Consider the following 17993-nt stretch of genomic DNA (forward strand, 5'->3'; position numbering starts at 1 on the left):
GCATTAATTCTCTGTCAGCACATCCTGTCTCTTTGGAGATGTACTTGTTCCCTCCCTTCCTCTGCTTTGTTTCCCCTCCCCTTTGCTCTACACCTGCACGTGCTGCTTCTCTTGCCTCTCTTTGCAGCAGATCAGGCAAAGGCCTGTGTGAGCTGGAGGAAGCAGGACTGACTCCAGCACATCTGGGAGCCCTCCCTGCTCTTGTGTCTCACCACTGGAGTGAACACGGAGAGATCCAAGAGACAGCTGCCAGAGCAGGGCTTCGAGAGTTTTATTGATCCAGTTTATTGTTGACACAGAGCATTTCTTAACATCCACCGTGTCCGACAGGCGCCATGCTGTGCTCAGTATCTGCACCAGAGCTTTATACACATCTCAGCTGTACATATTAACACACAGGGAACTCAATCCATCCCACTGCTCCTCCTGGGAGAAGCCAGCCCTCATGCACACTAGTAAATACAGGGTTTATTTACAGTCTGTTTCAATACCTGACTGCACCGTGAGTGACACACAGCTCTGGGGCTGTTTTCCAGCTCCAGGGGTGCTCAGTGAGTTGCACTGGTACTGCTGGAACGTGCCAGGATGCAGCTTCAGCACTGTCTAGTGCAAACCAAGCCTCACCCCAAGCCCTGGCTCCGGGGCAGAGGGGAGTAAGGAGTGCATGCAGTTTGCCCAGAGGCTTTAGGCAGCCCATTCCAAGTTCTGTGGAGGATGACAGGCCAGCATACCTACTTGATTGAAAGTGAAGTGAATCACCAGAAGCTCTGAGCCTTTGCTCACCTGCCTGGTAGAGCTGAGTCAGTGGCAGGAGGATGCCCCAGTCCCCGGATGCACCCAAGGCCAGGGCTGTGAGCGTGGCCTAGCAGAGCAGCAAGGCACTCATGTCTCAGAGAAGGTGCCTGGTCCATCTTGCCTAGAAAAGCAATCCAGGCTGCACTGAAATCCAGTAGTGGAGCATTTCCCATGCATGGAGTTCTGACATCTCTCTCCTGCGACGTGCAAGACTAAGCTCAGGAACCAAAACTGCAGCAGTGAGGTGTAATTAAAGCCAGCCCTGTTTTGGCATCACAATCCTCCGAGCACTGTTGTTGTGAGATGCCATGTGAGTATCTGATCCCCTGCCAGAGCCTGGACCGTGCAGGGTGTGCCGGAGGGCTTTGCTGCAGGCTGTTTTAATAGGGTTCGGCTAAAGTAGGTCTCAGTATCTGTCTATATGTGGAAATGAGGTCGGGTTTATCCCGTTAATGGTGCTAAAAGCAGAGGGAGGAGGCGGCGGCAGGAGGCCGGGTGTGCTGGGACCCGGGCAGCCACACGATGGAGCTGAACCCCCGGCTGAGCTGAGGCCGGGGTCGGTAGCAGAGCAGTTCCTGGGGTATTCACAAGTGTCATCCCAAAGGGAGTCTCTGCTGTCCATCCTCACCTGCCGGCATTTCAGCAGCACACACCCGGGAGATGCTCCAAGCAGGGCACAAATCAGGGTGGCCTTGCAATGAGGCAAAGCTGGGGGAGCAGGACGTGGTGCTGAGCTGTCACTTGTCTGCCTGGGCTGGTGGCAGTGCCGAGTGCTGCTGGGCTCACTCAGCTTCCTGGTGGCACCAATCCTCTGTGGGAACATTGTGCTGTCAGTCCTGGCAGCCCTCAGCCACGATCGTGGTGCCAGAGCCGGGCAGTGAATCTGCAGAGCAAGGGCAAGGGAGTCCTCCTCTGCAGGGAGCTCTCCCCAGGACTCACAGGAACTGCTGGTGGTGTCAGCCCTTCGCTGCAGCTGCTTCCCATCCTGAGGCAGGGCTGTAGCCCAGCAGCAGAAAGGCACCTGAGCTAGTGTATAATTCCATCAGGGGAATTAACTCCTGGCGATGCACTCCTGGGTGCTTGTGCTGCCTTCACCACCCTCAGAGTTGGGCACACTTCTCCAGACTGATGTGCCAGCACCTCAGGTGGCCACAGTGAAGTCCAGGCCTGCCTCACATGTTCTCTTCAAAACCCAAAGGTATTTCAAGCCTTCTGCCTGCCAGCATAAAATATTACACAGGGTTGCCAGCCTAAAGGAACAGAGGAGCCTGCCTACACATCCTCATGGTGGGAGCATTCCCTTCCCTCCCCCTGCCAGAGGGGACAAAGGAACAGGAAAGCTCCTGAGAAGGACGACACTGGGTATAAGGTGAGGCTGGGCAATGGATCAGGAATGATGCTCCCAGGCAGTGCAGTGGGAGAAGCATGCACCATCCTTGCATGTCCTTTCATCTGCTGCAGTGCAGGGGCAAAGTGTCCAAAAGCACATCGAGGGCTGTTGTGGAGTCCTGGTCCTCCCTCTTGCACTCCAGGCTCCCTGAGGTCAGCCTTAACCAGAGCTGTAGCCACAAGCTGCTGCGGGATCCTTGTACCACAAGGACTAAGAGGAAGAGGAGCTGGAACTGATCTTTTTGGCTATTTCAATGTCTGACTTGGCAACCAGAAACCGCAGCTTTTTCCCTCCGGAGCGGATGAGGTCCACAGCACTGCAGGGAGCAGCAACAGGGACAGAGGTGAGTTCTGGCTCCCTCGGGCTGGCAGCCCCTCAGGAGCCTGTCAAGTCACAAAACACCCCCCTGGTACCATCACCTGTGCTGCTCAGGGCTACAAGCAGGGGCTGTTTCTCTCCTGCCTGTAGCTTTGTGGAGGGCTTGGCCTCCAGGTTAGTGGTGCCAGGACAAGGGCAAACAAGCCCAAAGCTGCCCTGTGCTATGGGCACCTGGGCTCTGCCTCTGAGCTGCCCCATCCCATCACCTTCAAGAGGAAACCTGGGGTGGGATGGGGCTGCAGCAGCTCTGCATTGCTGAGGCCCACATCTGGAGCACTCGTTTATTTCTCATTTATGCTCCCCAGTTGTTGCTCCATAATCCCTCTTCCAAACCCACAGCCTTCCCCCCTCTCTGATGTCCTGTGCAGGTCCCTGCTCTCCCTGCAGCTCGCTGATACCGCAGCATCCTCAGCACTGCAGCACTCTTGGAGCAGAACAGCCGGAAACCTGGACCTGACAGGAACTCCTCCAGGGCTGGTAGCAGCCCAGGCCCTCTGCTGAGGTGAGACTCACCTCTGGTAGTCTGCCCCAATGAGGCTGGTGCCGTTGACAGCCAGGATGCGGTCCCCGATGGAGAGCCTGCCGTCGGCGGCCGCGGGGCTGTCCTCGATCAGGGTGCGGATGTAGATCCCCGGGGAGCACAGAGGGGTGTGCTGTGGGCAGGGGAAGGCGGTGAGTGAAAAAAGGGATGCAAAGACTTGTGTTCCCAAAGGGCCTAGCTCCCCAGGAAGGGTAACTCTCCCTCAGGGCTCACAACCAAGCCCGAGGGCAAGTGGGACCATGGAGATGTTTGGGAACATGATGGGGATGGTGCTAACAGTAACAGGAAGGAAATGCAGTCCTTTAGTTTTATATCAATTTATACACAGAAAGGAAAGGTGGGGGCAATCTGCTCTTGTGCAATTTAATTAAGAGTAAAGCATTGTTAGCCTGCAGCCATGTTGGGATGGGAGTTCTGCTCATGCTGTCCCAGGGCTCAGTGATGCTCTGTTTCCTACTGACCAACAGCACAGCTGTAAAAGGCCATTTAAAAGGATGATCCACCCCACAATGCCAGATTCCTCCTTATGCAAAGGAGGAGCTGTTTTGACACCCTGTGAGCCTCCCTGCTCCTCCTGCCACCGCTGAAGGGTGGAGGAAAGACCTCGGCTGAGTCATTTTCCTTCCACAAGAGCTGAGCCTGTTTTCTCTTCCCAGCTGCAGGACAGCTGTGCACTTTGCATGTACGGCATGGTGACCTACGAGTAGAGATCCACTGAGAGATCCCTCAGTGCCTCCTCATCCCCAGGAGAAGCAGCCTAGCTCCCATGGGAAGGCATCAGCTTCTTTGCTGGCTTTTCTTGGGGTATAAACCACATTTCACACGTGCCACTCCAGCTGTGTGAGGGCATCAGCTGAGAACTCACCACGCCGTCGATCAGCCCCATCCCCAGCCCGATGGGGCCCCTCTCCAGCTCCACCACGAAGACGTAGCAGAAGTCGTCGGTGGCAGAGCTGCGGCTGGACGACTCCGGCGTGGGGTAGTCGTAGGGGGTCGGCGAGCAGCCTGGCAGAGAGAGCAGCTTATGGCTCTGGCACTGCCCGAGCCCAGCCCCACAGCCCCGGGCAGCGCCAGCTCTCGGTACCTTCGGGGGTGCTGCCTTTGGTGCCGCTCATCCCGTTCCTCCGGGCGTCCTGCAGCCCTTTGCCGGTGCCCTGCGGGGACTCCGGGCTCCCGCAGTCGAAGTTCAGGGGGGTGGTGGGTGGTGTCAGCAGGCAGGAGGGGTCTGGGGGCACCGTGCCACCCTTGGGGACCGGGCTCCTGCCCAGCTGCAGCTGCTGGAGCTTCTCCTGGAGCTGGGGCTCGCTGGCGGGGGGCTCGCAGGGGCGGGTGCTGGTGGCCAGGCAGAGCTGGGGGTTCCCTTCTGGCTCGGCACAGCCCCCCGGGGAGCAATAATCCTCCTGGGCAATGGTGCTGCCCCCCTCGCTCACCTCCAGCACCTCCGGCGTCGGGCATGCCTCTTTCTTAAGAAGGAGGAAAATGCTGTGGGACCCGCCGCGTGTGATTTTCACTCCCTACCTGGACCCCCACCACACTGTTGCTTTCCTGGCTGCCACACACACTCAAAGCCTTGACAATTCAGACGATGCCAGGCTTGTCCTGGCTTCCCAGCACAGCTCCCACAGCCCAGTTTGGTGGCCAGGGCTGTGCTGGGGGTGTTTACAACCAGTCAGGAGGGGACTCCTGGTCATGTCCCTGCTGGGGGGACATTCCCGTGAGTGCTGCAGGGAATGGGGACAGGATGGGAGAGGAGAAGGGGACCTGCTGGAGGGCCACCTTCCACATGGCAGCTGAGCTTAGCGCCCACAGCACGTACCACCCTCCCTGTGCTTTACAGGCATTAGCTAATTAGTGCTTTTGTGCAAGCCTGGCTGCTGGGGACGGGCAGGGTGCAGCTCAGGGAAGACAGGGAACACACAGGGAGAAAAGGAGCACTGCCCACAGACATCTCCCCTCCCTCCCTAACGAGATTGCTGGGAAGATCCTGTCCTTCAAGCTCAGCTTCCTGTGCCCCCCATACTGGGGGATTAGCAGCACTAATCCCTCCAGAAGCTCTCCATGAGGGCACTGCCACAGCTCCAGGCTGCAGGCAAGGGCAGCAAGCCCTTGGCACTGGGCTTGGAGGGGTCTGCAGAAGGACCCAAGACCCTCCTGCCCACCCTGGAGAGGAACAACCCCCTGTGGGATACAGGCTACCTTTGGGAGTGCTGAGCCCAGCCCGTCGCTGGTGTGGGGGCTCCTGCTCTGCAGGCTCCAGAGGAAGTGGCGGATGTAAAGGAGGTGTCTGTAGATGTTGTCATCCAACGTCTCCACCTCCAGGTCCACTTTGAAGCCCCCGCTGGGCAGGATGATGGGTGGGTGGTTGTCAAAGGACTCCAGCACCTCATCTGAAAAGCAGAGGGATGGAGTGAGCACTGGCTCAGGCTGCACCCCAGTTACGCCTCCTCTGCTCTCAACCACGTGCAGTCTCCCAGCTGGGATCAGGGATTTAGTAAACTTGAACCAGCAGCATCCCTCACTTGGGACAGCAAAAAAAGCCTCATGCACTTTACATCCTTTGCAATATTTGAATTTTGGGGCTGTGGTTATTACCAATTGCTGAAGGTACTACAGGACACCCAGGAAGGGGAAGGGAATGACCTGCTTGGTTTGTGACTGGAGTAGGCCGAGCAGGACTCACCAGGCTGGAAGGTGGCCGGGCTCTCCTCCTCACTGGGCTGCCAGGCTGAGATGCAGCCCACGTCCATCACTGCCTGGCACTGGTTCAGCACCCGGTGCAGCTGCGCAGGGCTCAGCACTGGGAACTCGGCTCGCAGGGATGGCCAGGTCATCTGTGTGAGGAGACAGCAGGAGGCACAAGGCAGAGGTGAGAAACTGCTTCCTCTGAGGAGCAGGAGCTTGCAGGGGGCACAGGAGGGAGATGTTGGGCAAGATGGAGAGAACCAGAACATCCTCTCCTGGGTACTGCCCACCCAGGGACCCTGAGAAAGAGCAGCTTGCAAATGGGACACATCAGTGTAGGAACTCCCCAGGACACTGAGCAAGCGCTCTCCTGCCCATGCCTATCCCAATACCACGAGCCCTGGGCTGGGCACCCCTCACCTGCACCAGCTGGGAGCCGGGCATGGCCAGCAGGTTGGCCACGCTGGCCAGTTTGGCGAAGAACTGCTGGGCGAGCTGCTCGAAGCCGGCGCCGTGCAGCCATTCCAGGAGCAGCCGCACGCTGGCCCGCAGCTTCACCCCCTGAGACCAGTGGAAGCAGCCCAGAGAGGAGCCTGAGGAGGCAAAGCATCCATCAGCCACATCAGGGAACAGCCCCTCTTGTCCCCCAGCCCCTACATCAGGTTAATGTCCCCAGCATCCTGTGGCTGTAATTCCTGGTGGTGGCTGGACCTTGCTTGGCACTTACAAGGGGGCAGCTGTGTTAATGAGGGCTAATGAGCACCTCAGGCTGCTGTAGTTTATTAATGAGCTGCCCCTATTAACAGCCCTCAGCCTTCTCTGCTCAGGCTCCAAGGGGCAATGGAATGGGATGGGATCCTTGTGGGGTTTAGCCTCTCCTGGGAATGGGGACTCAGGAGGCAGCAGCTGGGTCTGTGCTTGGCCTGCCTGTAGCTATGCTGAAACCTGCCCATCTCCAGCCCTCTCCTTGCTGTACCCCTTAAGGTGGCACAGGGATGGACTGGAGGGCATCCCAATAACTCAGTCCCCTCTGTGTTTCCCAGTTCAAGGAGGACTGACCCTTCTCCAGGAGCTGGTTGAAGAGCAGGGTGTTGGAGAAGAAGAAGAGGTAGGCGAACATCTGGGAGGTGATCTCGGGGTGCACTTCATACTGCTGGAGCAGGTCCAGCACAGCCTGGTAGATGAGCACGACCCTGTGGAGCTCCTCGGGCAGAGGCGGGGTCCCCCGCCAGCTCTCCCGGCACTCGATCTGGAAGGGGTTGCACTCCAGCAGGGCAGGGAGTGACACGTACAGACACTGCAGGGAGAGCAGCAAGTTCACAGCAGACTCAGTTTGTTGGGGTTTTTCTATTTTTGCACCAGCCAAGCCTTTCCTTCACCTCCATAAGCCAAGCAAACCCACCGGTGCTGCTCCAGCAAGAGGCAGCTCTTATTCACCCCCTGCCTCCATGGGCTCCAGTGTAGTGCAAAAGTTTAAAAAAATATTAAAATTAACACGTTGGTCACTTTTAGCAGTTGGAAGATGGTGTGTGACACCAGCTAAAATCTGCAAAACCTGATGTGAGCAGGGCAGCAACCAATCAGCTGGGTACGAGGGCGAAAGAAAATTCAGGATGGATGGGGATGATTTTCCATATTGCTTAAATAGGAGAGCAGAGCGCTTTGCACTCACTTCTTCCAGGGCAAAGGGAAGGGGAGGGCACAGGGGTGGAAGGCACAGGGGTGGAAGGCGCTGCTCCGGGTGCCGGTGTCCTGCACAGGGCAGCCTTTCTGTGCCTCACACTGCTGCTCTGTTCCCTTGGCCGCCCGGCTCCCGCGGGCCAGGGGCCCCTTTCCATCACGCCCTGAATCACACCATTCTTCCACACCGGCCCGAGCCAAGCAGCCCTCCCCAAACACCTCCCCCGAGCCGCTGCACTGCAGACAAGGAAACACGCCGCAGTAATTCAATACTTTGCCTGGGCTGCGACCAAAAATCGGGGAACTTCAGCCCGAAGGAAAACACCTCAGCGTGGTGCAACTGCCAAGGAGGAAAAGCTTAAAAAAAAAAAAAAACCAAAAACCTCCTCCTGCACAGCCCTGGGATGCTCTGCTGGCCCCGTGTGACGCTGTACCTTGGAGATGTAGTAGACACACTGCTGGAAGGTGTACATGATCACCTCCTCCAGCACCGTCATCGCCTCCTCGCTGGCCGTGATGGTCGAGGAGAACAGAGACTCCTTGGAGCCTGCAGGGAGGAGAGGATGGCAGAGCAAACCCACACCCCCAAACCCCCAGGGTGTGGGTTATTAGGATTTCCAGGTTTGTATCATCCCCACAGAATTCCTTAACACAGCAAAGAGGCTCCTGTGGCCTCCCACCTGCCATCCCCCACACTCCCATCACTGCTGGCAGCTCCTGCCTGGCCTAAGAAGATTTTAACCTTTTGCATTAGACCAGAAAGTTCCTGAGGCTGGTTTAATACCTTTCAATTTATTTTTTTTTTCTTTTGTTGGCATTAACACAGGCTCACCAGTGAGCAGTTCTGCAGGGCTACCTGCAAATCCAGGCTGCTGAAAGCCCCCCAGGGCATTAACCACGAGCTGCTGTGGTGGCAGGGGATGTGTGTGAACACAACACAACCTGGTTCTGGAGCTGGCAGGAGGTGAGGCTGCTCCTCCCACAGATTTCCCCAGCCCACAGCAGAGATGTCCCTGCTGCTGAGGATTATGGAGGGTTAATGGAGCATCTTGAGGGCACTGACCACCACCTGTGTCTGGGGATGAGCAGAGCAGAGCTGCTCCACGTGGGAAAACAGGCAGGATGCTGCATCCACACTTACCTTTGATGTCCAGCTCTTCCTCCATGCTCTGAATGTAGGTGGGTGATTTCTGCTGGACAAAGTAGAGGATCTCGATGGCATTGGCCATCCAGAAGATGATGTGCTGCAGGTCTGGGAGAAGGTCTGTGATGGTGAAGCGGGACAGGGTGGCAGGGTCCTGGCTGGGGAGACACAGCAGGTGTTACACCTTCTGCCCCTCGGCATCCCCACTCAGGCCTTTGGGGAGAAAACAGCCAGCCTGGGGCAATGCCAGAGGGCTTTCATATCCCCCCACTCCCAAGCCCAGCACTCCCCTTAGAAAGATCTTTTACAAGGAAAAATTCCATGGTTTCTGCTCTGTGGGGTGGTAAAGGGGACCCTGTGGGGACCAGGCTGATTACAGCCACCTGGCCCTTGTGGGGTGCCACTTTTGGGAGAGACTTCCCCTAATAGAGATGAACTGCACTAAATATTCATGAAGAGCAGCCCTTCCCCAGAGGTACGTGCTGCTCCTGCCAGCCCTGGACAGTTAAACCCAGCTCACCTGCCCTGGGCTGTTCAAAAATAAGACAAAAAGCATCTGGGTGATTTCTCAACTGCTAAACTGCTTTTTCCTGCTATAGGAAGGGGCTGGGAAGCATCCTTGAAGTTCATCCTAAAGGAGAGCTCACAGCAAGCACCATTTCTCCAGATACTGGTTTAGAGACGGGATTCTGGATATGGCTGGGAAGACAGCTCCTTGCACCACTGTGGTTGTCCCAGAATGGTGCTCCCAGCACTGGGACACCCTGTGCCACCACCCTTGGATGCACACATGCAATACCAGCTCCATCTCGGCTCCACTGAGGGATCTGCAGCCTGAGGAAGGTCAGGCTCATGCATAAGGGACATTCCTACTGTATCATCAGGGCTGAAGCCACAAGTGCAAAGCCTTGGCCAGGTGTTGGATCAGAGAAACCCCCAGAGCTGCTACAGGTCCTATTCCATCCTGAGCTTTTCCAAACCCACTCATTGTGTGAAGGCATTGTGGTTAAAGGATCAGAGAGCAGAATGTGTGGGATTCAGCAGGAAAACTCATCATGCACCACTGGCTGACAGCCACGGACTTCCCTCACTCCTGGAGGAAGAACCAGTTTGAATTCTCTCCGTTTTTTGAGGTAAAACAAGGAGGGTCACACTTACTGCTGGGATTGCTTTTCAGCCAGCTCCCGTGTCCGCTCCTGGGCAGGGAGAGAAGGGGAAAGCACAGTGAAAACCCGTGGGATGGGGTGGCACGAGCATCACCCCCATCAGCACACGCTGCCCCCAGAGACCAGGCTGAGGAGCCCCCAGGGAGAGCTTGAGCAAAACCCCCACCCCACAAACACCCCATCCCACCGCTGACTGACCCACACCGTCCTCTGGATCATTCTGGCCGCTTTGAGCAGCAGCTGCCCGAAGTCTCCTGGCTCGAAGTTGGTGGCCGAGTGCTGGATGCAGAGGCAGAGCAGGAAGGCAGGGGTCAGCTTGTGGTCGTCCCCGCCGGGCTCGATCAGGGTCATGATGCGCCGCAGGAGCACATCCTCGGCCGCCGGCTCGAACTCCAGCTGCAGCTTCCTGCGGGGCGTCCTGGGGCCACCGGCGGGCGACGGGCCCCGCTTTTTGTCCTTCTCCCTCAGCAGGCTGCCACACGCCCCGCACACATGGGGACCCTCGGGGTGCAGGGCTCGCAGCCTCAGCAGCGTCTGCGCCGGCAGCGGCTGCGCCTTCATGGGGTCCTTGTAGAGGAGCAGGTAGTAGAGGCCGAGGGACAGCAGGTCCCCGTGGCGCAGCACCACGGTCCGGGCCACCTCGGCGAAGTTGACGGAGACGCCGGCGCCGGCGATGGGCTCCAGCACCAGCCTCTCCTCCGAGCGGTGCCGGGAAGGCCGGAGCTTCCTGATGGTGCAGTGCAGGGGCAGGATGTCGGGGGCGGACAGGCTGATGCTGGGCTTGCTCGCCTGTGTCCTCTGGCCCACCGTGTGCTGCTCGCGGTTCAGCAGGTACACCAAGCTGTCCTGCCAAGCGAGGAGACGCAGCATGAACCGGGGAGGGGGGAGAAGGGACCCTGCTCCCTGCCATGCAGTGAGTGCTGCAGCCTGTCCCCAGCTGTCCCCAGCTGTCCCCCACGCACATTTGCATGGCAAAAACATTTTTTTTTTTTTTTTACTCTCCTCGCTGCCAAGCAGGACAACAGCAATCCCTGCTCTGGGCACGGCAATAAATGGGTGCAATGACTTTGGGCATGCAGTAAATGGGGCTGCTTTGGACAGAAGGAGCCCTCCTTCCACCTCTCCACCTCATCCCTTCTGCAGCTGCTTTTCCTTCCCACCTTCTCCCCCTAGACTGCAGCGATGCCTGCACTCCCTGCCCAGGGCGACAGTGGGACCCTGGCCAGAGCATCCACCCCTGGCCCTGCCTTTCCCTGCAGCTTGCCCACACACCCCGAGGTAGCTCAGGAGACCACCTCGTGCCTCAGTTTCCCCAGCAGCACTAACGGGATGGCTGCAATGCCAGTGTCACCCTGCCAAAAACTTGGAACAGCTGGATGCTCAACGGGCACAAAGTAGCCATTAACTGCAAGAGCCGACCCCGTCCTTTGCAGTTCTCCAAGTGTCTCCCGCAGTCGCGCTGCTCTCCTTGCAGCCTCTGATTCCATCTGCCACTGAGGAAGCAGCTGGACAAGGGACGGGGCAGCTCAGCCACCACCCGCCGGACTAGGGCTCCCTAGGGATGCTGCCCGGGGATCACCTTGCATCCCTCTGGGGCATTGCAGGTGGCCACGGCTCCTGCCTCCGTGTTCCCCGTACTTGGGGACAGGCTGGGGACAGACTTGAGGACAAGGCTGCAAGTCCCAAGCCCGTTTCCTAAAGGATGCTCATCCTCGCCACCGCCACCACCACCTCCCTCGAGCCCAGCAGCTCCGGCCATGCAAGCAGCCCCACTCCGGGGGGCTTCGTGGGGTGGGAGGGAAGCGGGGTGGGTGCGCAGGAGGCGGCGCGGTGCTTACATGCTGCTGGCTGTAGCCCTGCAGGAGCAGGAGGTGCGGGGACTGGTAGAGGGAGTACCGCATGCTGCCGCCGCCGCTCCGCGCCGCCGCCGGGCTGCCGGGCAGGGTGGAGCAGTGCCGCTGGAGCCGGGCCCCGCTGCCGGCGCCGCTCCCTGCCCGCCGTGCCGGGGTCCCCAGGCTGGTCTCGCTGAGGCTGCGCCGCAGGGCCGGGGGCGGCCCGCGCCGCTCAGCCCCCGCCGCCCGCCGGGCCCCCCGCGCCCGGTGCCGCTGCAGCTTCCGCGCTTGGGCGTTGATGCCTGCGGGGATTTGGGGGGGAGACACAGCGGCGTTCAGCCCCTGCGGCCCCCCGAGCACCGCGGCACCCCGCGGCCGGAGGGATGCTGCGGCTCGCAGCGGGGATGGAGCAGCTGGAGCCCGCCCGGCGCTGCGCACCCACCCCGCCTGGATGTCCCCCGTCCTTTGCCCTCCCCGAAAGGTGACGCCAAGACACCGACGCGGAGAGTTGAGTGTCCTAATGCCACCGCTAAAAAGGGGGTGTCCCAGCCTTCCCTGGCCCCCAAACCTCACTGAATGGAGAGCAGCCGGTCCATAGTATCGCCTATCTGCCCCGGCCACGCTGCAGGGCTGGGGGAGAGGAAATCCCTGCTAAAAAGAAATTTCACTCAATCTTTGCTAAAAAGAAAAAAAAAAAAAAAAAAGAGCCCAGATTCGGCTCTCAGCCCTTTGGCACTCAGTCACCAGCAGCAAGTGGGGACCACAAGGACCCCCCCCAATTCCCCAGAGCATCAGCCAGACATGGGAGCTGCAGTGGAGCCCAGCTGCAGCAGGAACAAGCTGTAATTAACTTCTCCCAAGCATCAATTCGAGCAGAGCTGTCTGTCTGTGAGACAAACAGGAGCTGGAGTGAATAAACAGGCCTGGCTGAGCTTGCAAAAGCAGCCCCTCACATGGCACCCCCAGAGCCGGGGGGGTCCTGGCGGGTCCCTCCGTGCTGCAAGCGCGGCTTGGGCTCTGCAGGAGAAACAGAAAGTTCTGTGACCGAGGGGTGATGCTCGTACCTCAGCTGGGCAGCCTCCTGGGAGCAGGTCACTGGCATTCGGGAGGATGAAGAGAGGGGAAAAAACCCTAAAGGATTTGCTTGCAGGAGCAGCAGTGCAGCGTTGTCGGTGCAGCACCAGAGCCAGAGCCCTGCTCCTGGCTCGGCCGAGCAGGGAGCAGGCTTTGGACAGCGAGATTTGGGGACAGCCGGCGGGATTTGGGGACGGCAAAGCAGAGAGCCTGGTGCCCAGGGCTGCTTAAAGGGACACTCACAATCTCAGACCCAAAAAAATAAATCATCTGCCTTATTTGGTGAGGAATGGGCTGCTGGTTCTGAAATACATTTTTTTGTTTGTTTGTTTTAAATGGAGCGCTCCTTTGCTGGGAAAATCAAAGAGATGGAGATGGGGAGGGGGGTGGGACAGGGAGAAAATAGCCCCTGCTGTTTACATGCCTTGGGATTAGGGCAAGGCACAGTCAAGCCACCCCAAGCAGTCCTGTGCCCTGTGTCCTTCTTAAAAAGGCAATCGGCCCCGCTGCCGTCCCCATCCCGGCCACGGCGCGGATGTGACAACGAGCCCACACAAGCCACGCTGCTGGGGATGCCAAAGGCCACCCCAAACGTGTCACCTCAGCTCCCCCCAGGAGCCTGTCCCCAGCCCACATCATGGAAATGGGCCAGAGGGATGAAGGATGGCTGGGGCAGTGCAGACCCCAGAGCAGCCCGTGGGAGGAGTGGGGCTGGATCCTGGGGAGCAGCTGCTGCTGCAGCTCAGGGGGACAGAGCAGGGGTCCCACTGCCTGCAGAGACAGGCCATCACCAGCCCCTTATCGAGGGGAAAGGAAGCTTCTGTATTTATTTTGTGTAGGAAAAAGCTGCTTTTTCACTGTAGATAGAGCCCTCGTCACTGGTTCCCACTAACCCCAGGGCTGTGCTGGAAAGATAAACACAGCTCTTTTCCTGAGCATAACAAAGTCCCTCCATAAAACTAGGTTAGGTTTTTTTCATCCTTTGGTACTGTTTTCTGCTCCCAAGCATGTGCAGGTTATCCCACCCAAAACTCAGTCTGAACATCTCCAGTGCAGCATGACCAGGGCAGAGCCAGTGGCTGCTGAATCCACATGGAGACTGGGATGGGAACAGCATGTGAGGAGTTAAAGAGCATCCCCAAATATTACATTCCTCCCTGGATAGCCAGGACTTGGAGTGCAGAAAGGAGGTACTGCTGTCGGGGCGTTAGGCCTTGTTAAAGTTTAGGGCTGGACAAGCTCCAATGATGTCAGGCCTAGGGAGCTGACAAGGCTTGGGAAAAAGGATGTACCACTGATAGTGGGCACAAAGAATACAGAATTTACAGGCCACGAGGACACTTGGCAGAACTCCCAAGATAAGGAAGAAACTAATAGAAGCAACTCAGCAACTGTGCTGAATCAGCTCTGACTGGATGAGAGGCAATTGTGGCAGGGGGAGATTCACAACCACCAGCCCAAGAATCCACCAGCTCAAAACAAGAGTTCTGTCTCTGTCCTCCCTCTTTTCTCTTTCTTTCTTTCTCTCTACCTCACATTGATTGCTAATAAAATCTGTATTATTTACTCAGCATTTGTCTCGTTTGCACCTCAGTTCAGGCAGAGGCATCTCTCACTAATCAGATCCTAACACAGGGCTGGATGGCACCCTTAGGAGAGAGCTGGGCACCCCTTGGGCAGCATCCACCAGACCCCACCAAGCTGCTGCCTCTAAACCCATCCTGCAACCCAGGGGAAAGACTTTTAGTTGTGGTGCCTGGGATCTTGGCTGGGATCTGCCTCTTTTTCAGCTGAGGAAAGAGGTTCGCTTTTCCTGGCTGAGAAATAAATCAACAAATAACTCCATGGGCCCCAGGAAAGAAGAAATGCTTTGAACATACCCAACAGGGACTAAGACCAGGCTAGTCCTTCCTAATGTAATTGCTCTGCAGACTCTGCAGGGAATCTTCCCTGGATGCAGTTGTGCTAAGGTATATCAAAGCCAGATCCTCAAAGGCACTTGCCAGAGCATCTTTTAGAATAATGGGCTTAAATCCCAAATTTCTGGAGCTGTGTGTGCACTTCAGCCTCCAGCCTCTTGGGAAAGCTCCAGTCAGGACAGGACCTGGTACAAAATGGGGGTATTTTGGAAAATGAATGCCACTGAGATGCCAAGTGCTGCACCTCCCTCCAGCACCCTCCAGTTTGTGGGTGTTTTCCCCGCATCTCCATGACTGCTGCCTCTGTGCTGCCCAAAAGGAGCAGGGCTGGGGGTAGCAGGGAGAGAGGGGCTGCTTCATTTGCTGCAGAGAGGCTCCACCTGTGCTGCTAATTAGTGGCATGAGGAGCCAGCACTGTCTTCCCCAGTGGGAAGCAGCTAATAAACTAATTAGGATAATGGGTAAGTGAGCAGATAAAACTCTTAAGCTATTTGCTAACAGGTCATGGATGGATGTGGAGCCTTTCCCTCAGCCAGTGATGCACCTGCATGACCCCAGTGGTCCCAGTCCTGCTGTTCCAGCAATGCCCTGTGTGGGGAAGGGCCTGCAGGTATTACCCTGGGGATGATTTCAGCATCCCTCTGCTTTTCTCGGAGGGAACTGCAAGCCTGAAGTCCCTTTGTTTTGGCACAGATGTTGTGTTTTCCACATCAGTGCCTCACCACCCTGGGCAGGCAGCTGCTGCTCAGCAAGGGGACCTCTGCCAGTCTGAGCCTGGTGACAAGGGTGACCCTGGTGGAGGGCACTCATGGTCAGTACCCCCTACACCAGGAGTTTTGTGTCTTTTTGGGGTGCTGGGTCACAGGCTGCGTCACTCACATTGACTCCTGGCAGTTTGTAGATGAGGTGGGAAAGGGTGATCCCAGCCCCACAGCAGCACAGGGTGAGACTGGTGACAGAGCCCCTGGTGCCACCAAAAGAAGGGGCTGCAGGAGTGAGATTTTACCAGGTAAGACAGCTATGGGCTGTGCACTCTGCAGAGCAGACAGCCTGACTGCGGGTGTAGCTTCTGTCTTGGAAGAGCTTGGTCAGCTATGGAAAATGCCCAAAGATTAAAAAATGGGGAATTTCCACAGCCCCACCCAGGAGTGCTGAAACAAATGAAGTGTAACGAAAGCATAACGGGCTTATGTCCAGATCCAGAGCACAGGATCCTGTCAGGAGCTGCTCCTCCATCAGAAATGACCCAAGGGTGCCAGCCCCAGGCCAGCTGGGTGCTGCTCCCGTGCTGGGCAGCCCAGACCCTGCTGCTTCCCCTGCCTGTGTGGGAGCCTGGCACTCCCACGGCCCCCAGCCCACCCAGGACCAGCTCACGGGGAGGAAAGTTGCTTTCTGCATCCGAGGGGGAGGATTTGAGGCTGACTGGATGTGACCTTGGGCTCCTGCAGGGAGCAGCCACGTGGCCCTTGCCTTCCCTCTCTTCAACAGAAGCTGTTTTAGAGTGGCTGCTCTCCCAAAGTGCTTCACATCTCTCTAGTCCTGGCTGGAGGAAGAGCTGAAGAGCAGAGCATCCACCTCCTCAGCCCAGGCTCTGGCAGGAGCCACCTCTTCGTGTTTGTGTCCCACATGCAATGAGCTGGGAGCAGCTGTGGCATCCCCTCCCTGAGGAGCCAAGGTGAGCATGGAGGTAGCCCTGTCTCCTCAAGCACCAGGTGAAATCCCAATTGAAAAGTGCAGCTGGGCAGGCTCCAGCTGCCTCTGCTCTCCCCCAGGATGCCCATGGCTGGATTCACTCATGCCAGGGTTCTCTCCAGCCTTTGTTGGATGGGTGGGAGAGGAGCTGTGTCCCCCTTGACGTGGGACAGAAACTTGGCTCTTCTTTGCCAAGCACACAGTAATCCTGCATCATCACCAGTTCAGTTCTGATGGTAAAAGCCCTTTCCAACACACATGAGGAACATCAGGGCCCCAGCAAAACCCTGTGGCTGACATCTCTGGGGCCTGGTCCAGACCCCTCTGTCAGCAGGTCTGACCCAGCAAGCACACTGTGCAACTAAAAATCTGATTTTAAACCTTTCTGCCCTCATTCTCACAGGGCTTTTATCTGAGGGTGGGAGGAGGGAAGCTTCATTACTGTGTGCTGGGGTCACTTATTAACCTGCTGGTTCCTAATGATGCACTTATCTCCTCCTGCCAGCCCTGGCCTCCATCAGGCACCGCTGCAGGGGCTCTCCTGCCCTACATTGCTCTCTCTTCATTAGCTTTTCATTTTCCTTAATTGCTCCTGCCGATTTGCCCAGGGTGTCAGGCCTGGAGGATGCCCAGAGGGAGATGGGGATGCAGGGGGAGCAGGGCAGTGCTTTGCAAGGCACAAGCTGGGGATGCCATGGGGCTGGCTCACTGATGGGAACAGCAGGAAGCACTGATGCTCTTGCCTGCTGCTCCCCAGCCATGGGCAGGTTTGTTATTAACCCCTAAACTGCCTGGGGTAAATATTTGACGTAATAGATACCAAACTGATGCAGGAGAGTGCCGAGTGCTGCCTGAACCCAGGAGCCTTGCAGCTAAAATGTGGCCACCCTCCCCCTGCACCCAAACCACGTGTGAAATCCTCCACTGTGGGAGGGCTTTTGGGGGTGCACCCCAACCCTCTCCCTGCCCCACACCCAGCTCTGACCTGCAGTGGTGGTGTCCACATCCCTGGCCGCCATCTCCTCCACCTCCGCCCTCCTGCGCAGCTCCAGCCGGCGCGAGAAGCCCTCCCTGGGCTTCCAGAGGTCCTGGATGAGCAGAGGCTTCTCGTGGTCAGCCAGGACCCTCAGCCCCTCCGTGTGCCACTGCTTCTCGGGGCCCTGGAAGCGGCCGATGACATCGCAGAGCGCGAACTGCCCGGCGCTGAGCTGGCTCAGCCCGTAGCGCTCCAGGGCCTCCTTCACCAGCTCCCGCGCGCCCGAGCTGCCCGTCACCAGCACGCTCTTGTAGTTGGTGCCCGCACAGATGTTGCCCCCGAAGATTTTCAGGATGCCAGGGGCCGAGAGCTGGGTGGAGAGCTCGGCCGGGTCGTCCTCGGCGGCCGCCGGCGAGGCGCAGCTGCGGTCCTTGTAGCTCAGGGTGCGGTACAGCACCTGCGAGAAGAGGCGGCTCTGGCGCTTCAGCCGGCTCTTGGACGGCGGGGCCATGCTGGAGGACGGCCCGTAAAACATGGTGCGTGAGGTGGTCACGAAGCACAGCTGGGCAGGGAAGAGCAAGGAGGGCAAGGTGAGTGGTTTGGAGGCTGGATGTGCCGCAGGGGACAGCGAGCAGGTGGCCGCGGGGGAGCCGCTGTCACCTCCAAGGTGACGGATCAAGGGAGGGCATTTCCCTCGTGTAACCCAAAACACCAGTGCAAAAGC

At 57.9% G+C, this 17993-nt stretch overlaps 1 protein-coding gene across 1 annotated transcript; it reads right to left on the bottom strand.

Moving 5' to 3' along the window:
• Positions 1-247: 247 nt before the first annotated feature.
• On the bottom strand, positions 248-17810 carry RADIL (Rap associating with DIL domain). The gene is made up of 14 exons (XM_021549451.2): positions 17279-17810; positions 11615-11910; positions 9975-10622; positions 9769-9806; positions 8608-8768; positions 7901-8013; positions 6846-7083; positions 6207-6379; positions 5785-5935; positions 5301-5491; positions 4189-4567; positions 3970-4109; positions 3077-3216; positions 248-2501 (listed from the first exon to the last, which is right to left on the bottom strand). Exons 1-14 carry the CDS (start codon positions 17802-17804, stop codon positions 2396-2398), a joined length of 3300 nt encoding a protein of 1099 aa, XP_021405126.2. The 5' UTR covers positions 17805-17810; the 3' UTR covers positions 248-2395.
• Positions 17811-17993: the final 183 nt, after the last annotated feature.

Source organism: Lonchura striata, chromosome 16 (assembly GCF_046129695.1).
Source record: "Lonchura striata isolate bLonStr1 chromosome 16, bLonStr1.mat, whole genome shotgun sequence".
NCBI lineage: Eukaryota > Metazoa > Chordata > Aves > Passeriformes > Estrildidae > Lonchura > Lonchura striata.

Bases quoted from the DNA above. Each gene is read 5' to 3' on its own strand.
- RADIL (XM_021549451.2), bottom strand. From the start codon at position 17,804: ATGTTTTACGGGCCGTCCTCCAGCATGGCCCCGCCGTCCAAGAGCCGG. The intron at 10,623-11,614 runs GTAAGCACCGCG...CTCGCTTGGCAG, and splicing joins AGGGCTACAGCCAGCAGCAT to GACAGCTTGGTGTACCTGCT. The intron at 4,110-4,188 runs GTACCGAGAGCT...TCTCTCTGCCAG, and splicing joins CAAAGGCAGCACCCCCGAAG to GCTGCTCGCCGACCCCCTAC.